General features: G+C 37.3%; 1 protein-coding gene across 1 annotated transcript; it reads left to right on the forward strand.

Annotated features, from left to right (window-relative positions):
- The first annotated feature begins 285 nt into the window (after positions 1-285).
- On the forward strand, positions 286-2,560 carry LOC110225131 (protein JINGUBANG). The gene has a single exon (XM_021014024.1). The coding sequence runs from the start codon at positions 727-729 to the stop codon at positions 2,140-2,142; it is 1,416 nt and encodes a 471-aa protein (XP_020869683.1). The 5' UTR covers positions 286-726; the 3' UTR covers positions 2,143-2,560.
- Positions 2,561-2,962: the final 402 nt, after the last annotated feature.

Genomic DNA, 2,962 nt, shown 5'->3' on the forward strand with positions numbered 1-2,962 from the left:
ACATACCTTATCTTATTTTATTGGTCAACCAACCCCAAAATAGATTTTAAGACGGATTATATATATTTTGTCAACTGTTTAGATGATTAAATAAAACAGTTTCACTAAAACTTGTTAAATTGTCATGTCATGTATATTATAAAGGAACAAAATGGAACGAACCCAATTAACAATATTATTTTATTTTTTTCTTGTCACCATTGGACCATAATCAGATATAAACAGAGATTGATAAAGAGCCAACCAAAATATTATCACAATTTGACATATTTAGTAGACATTAAACTGCTTCGTGAAAATACATACTATGTGATGTCAACGAAACATATACAAAACTTTTTATATTTAATAAAGAAAACGAAATAAATAATAATTTACATAAAATAGTGAGAAATACCATTTCAATGATTTTGTCTCCTAACGTTTTCAATGTTATTTTTCTTCAATGAAACTGGTAAAACCGGTGTCCCGGTAGTCATCACTCACATCTTCTCCACCACGTGTCACTCTTATATGGTCATAAGTTTTCCCACCTTTCTACGTCCAATTCTGTATTTATATACCCTAAACCCATCTTCTTCTACATGCTCTTATTTCACAATCCCACCAAAACAAATCTCAAGAACATTTCCAGATTCAGAAAAAAAAAAACTCTCATAACTTTTTTCTTTTGTTTCTGTCGAATTTCAAATAATCAAGCAATTGTTTTTGTAACCTTGAAAGATTATGGCTATAGAAGATAACCGAAGTCACAACGATTACCTTAGGAGGATCACTTTTGCAGCGTTCTTGAAATCTAGTTCTCTCGCCGTCGAGGAAGAAACTTACCACAGCGACGGCGATCATCATAAACAAAACGCGTTTAGCACCAACAACGATTCTCAGCGTCCAAGCAACGCTTCAAGTGCTAGTAGCGACTCATCATCATCAATCTACCCATTATCTCCATGGAACCAAACTTACTATCCAAGCAACGACAACACGACGTCGTTTTCATCTGCTACTCAATCACCATGGAACCAAACTTACTCTCCGTACCACAAATCTCCATGGATTTACCAAACAAGAAACAGCGATTTCGAGGATGATCCTGATAACGGTTTAATCGGTACGGTCGTGAGACAAGAAGGACACGTGTACTCTCTTGCTGCTTCAGGTGATCTTCTTTTCACCGGTTCCGATTCCAAGAACATTCGGGTTTGGAAAGATCTTAAAGATTTTTCCGGGTTTAAATCCACAAGCGGTTTTGTTAAAGCGATTGTAATAACCGGAGATAACCGGGTTTTCACTGGTCATCAAGATGGTAAAATCAGGGTTTGGAGAGGATCAAAGAAGAATCCAGAGAGATATTCACGACTCGGAAGCTTACCAACTCTTAAAGAATTTCTCACCAAATCGGTAAATCCTAGAAACTACGTCGAAGTCCGTCGCCGGAAAAACGTTTTGAAGATCCGACATTTTGACGCCGTGTCGTGTCTGAGCTTAAACGAAGATCTCGGTTTGCTCTACTCCGGTTCTTGGGATAAGACTCTTAAGGTCTGGAGATTATCCGATTCAAAGTGTTTAGAATCAATCGAAGCTCACGACGACGCCGTTAACACGGTGGTTTCCGGATTTGACGATTTGGTATTCACCGGATCAGCCGACGGGACGTTAAAAGTATGGAAACGTGAGCAACAAGGCAAAGAGATGAAGCATGTTTTGGTACAAGTGTTGATGAAACAAGAAAACGCAGTAACGGCGTTAGCTGTTAATTTAACTGACGCTGTGGTTTACTGTGGTTCGTCTGACGGTACCGTTAACTTCTGGGAACGACAAAAGTATTTGACTCACAAAGGGACGATTCACGGCCACCGTATGGCGGTGTTGTGTCTCACCACCGCCGGGAGTTTGCTTTTGAGCGGCGGAGCTGATAAGAATATTTGCGTTTGGAAAAGAAACGGCGATGGATCGCATACCTGTCTGTCCGTTTTGATGGATCATGAAGGACCTGTTAAGTGTTTAACGGCTGTGGAAGAGGCGGAGGAAGATAACAACGACGGAGACAACGGTGGAGAGAAAGGGGATCAACGGTGGATAGTGTATAGTGGGAGTTTAGACAACTCCGTTAAAGTGTGGCGCGTGACGGATTACGCTTCGTAAGCGCGTGAAGAAGTATACGTGTGGACAACGTAGGAGCGTCAAGAATTGTTACGCGGCCATGTGGTTGTATAGCGTTTTATCGTCAAAGGAGGAATTGATTGGGAGGCAACTAGTTGGTAGATTTTGGTACTTGTGATGACTAATAGTGAATTGTCACGTTTCATGTGATTTTGTCATCTTCTTTGGAAGTGTGAAAAAGTCTTTGTCTCCTTTTGTTATTGCGTTAGATCTTTTACTCTTGTCTCTTGTAATTTCGCATGCACTTATTTTAAATCATGTGAAACTAAAAGAGGAAAGAAGGTGGAGAAAAAAAGGAAAGTAAAGATTCCGCTACAATGAGAAACAAAAAAAGATAAAAGAAATGTAATAAATGTGACTATGTAAGTTGTTTGTATATGTTTATTATGGGGTCTTTATTCTTGATGGTTGTTGTCATTGTTGAATGTGAAAATTCTATCTTTTTTAATTCTAGGTTGTTTTTATACGTTATTTTGGAAATTTGGAATATAAGTTATATAACATTGCAACTAAAGATTTGTAATACGTAAGATGGATTTGTTAGTTCAGATTGTTGAAAAGGAAGTGACCATTTGGATTAAAATTTGATATTTAATTGTTGATGAACATACGCAAGATGTTATCTGTCTACTAGCATCTTTTTATATGCATATCCATGGATTTGTATGTTTTGGTTCATTTTTTATGAGGGATTTTATTTTGGTCCATTAGTTTTATTAGAAAAGATTCTATAAATCACTTGTGTTACTTCTATGCTTATGATTTTAAATGTTCTTTCTTACAATATCATATGTCTTGTAAA

This window comes from Arabidopsis lyrata (genome assembly GCF_000004255.2).
Source record: "Arabidopsis lyrata subsp. lyrata unplaced genomic scaffold ARALYscaffold_1, whole genome shotgun sequence".
In the NCBI taxonomy this organism is placed as follows: Eukaryota; Viridiplantae; Streptophyta; class Magnoliopsida; order Brassicales; family Brassicaceae; genus Arabidopsis; species Arabidopsis lyrata.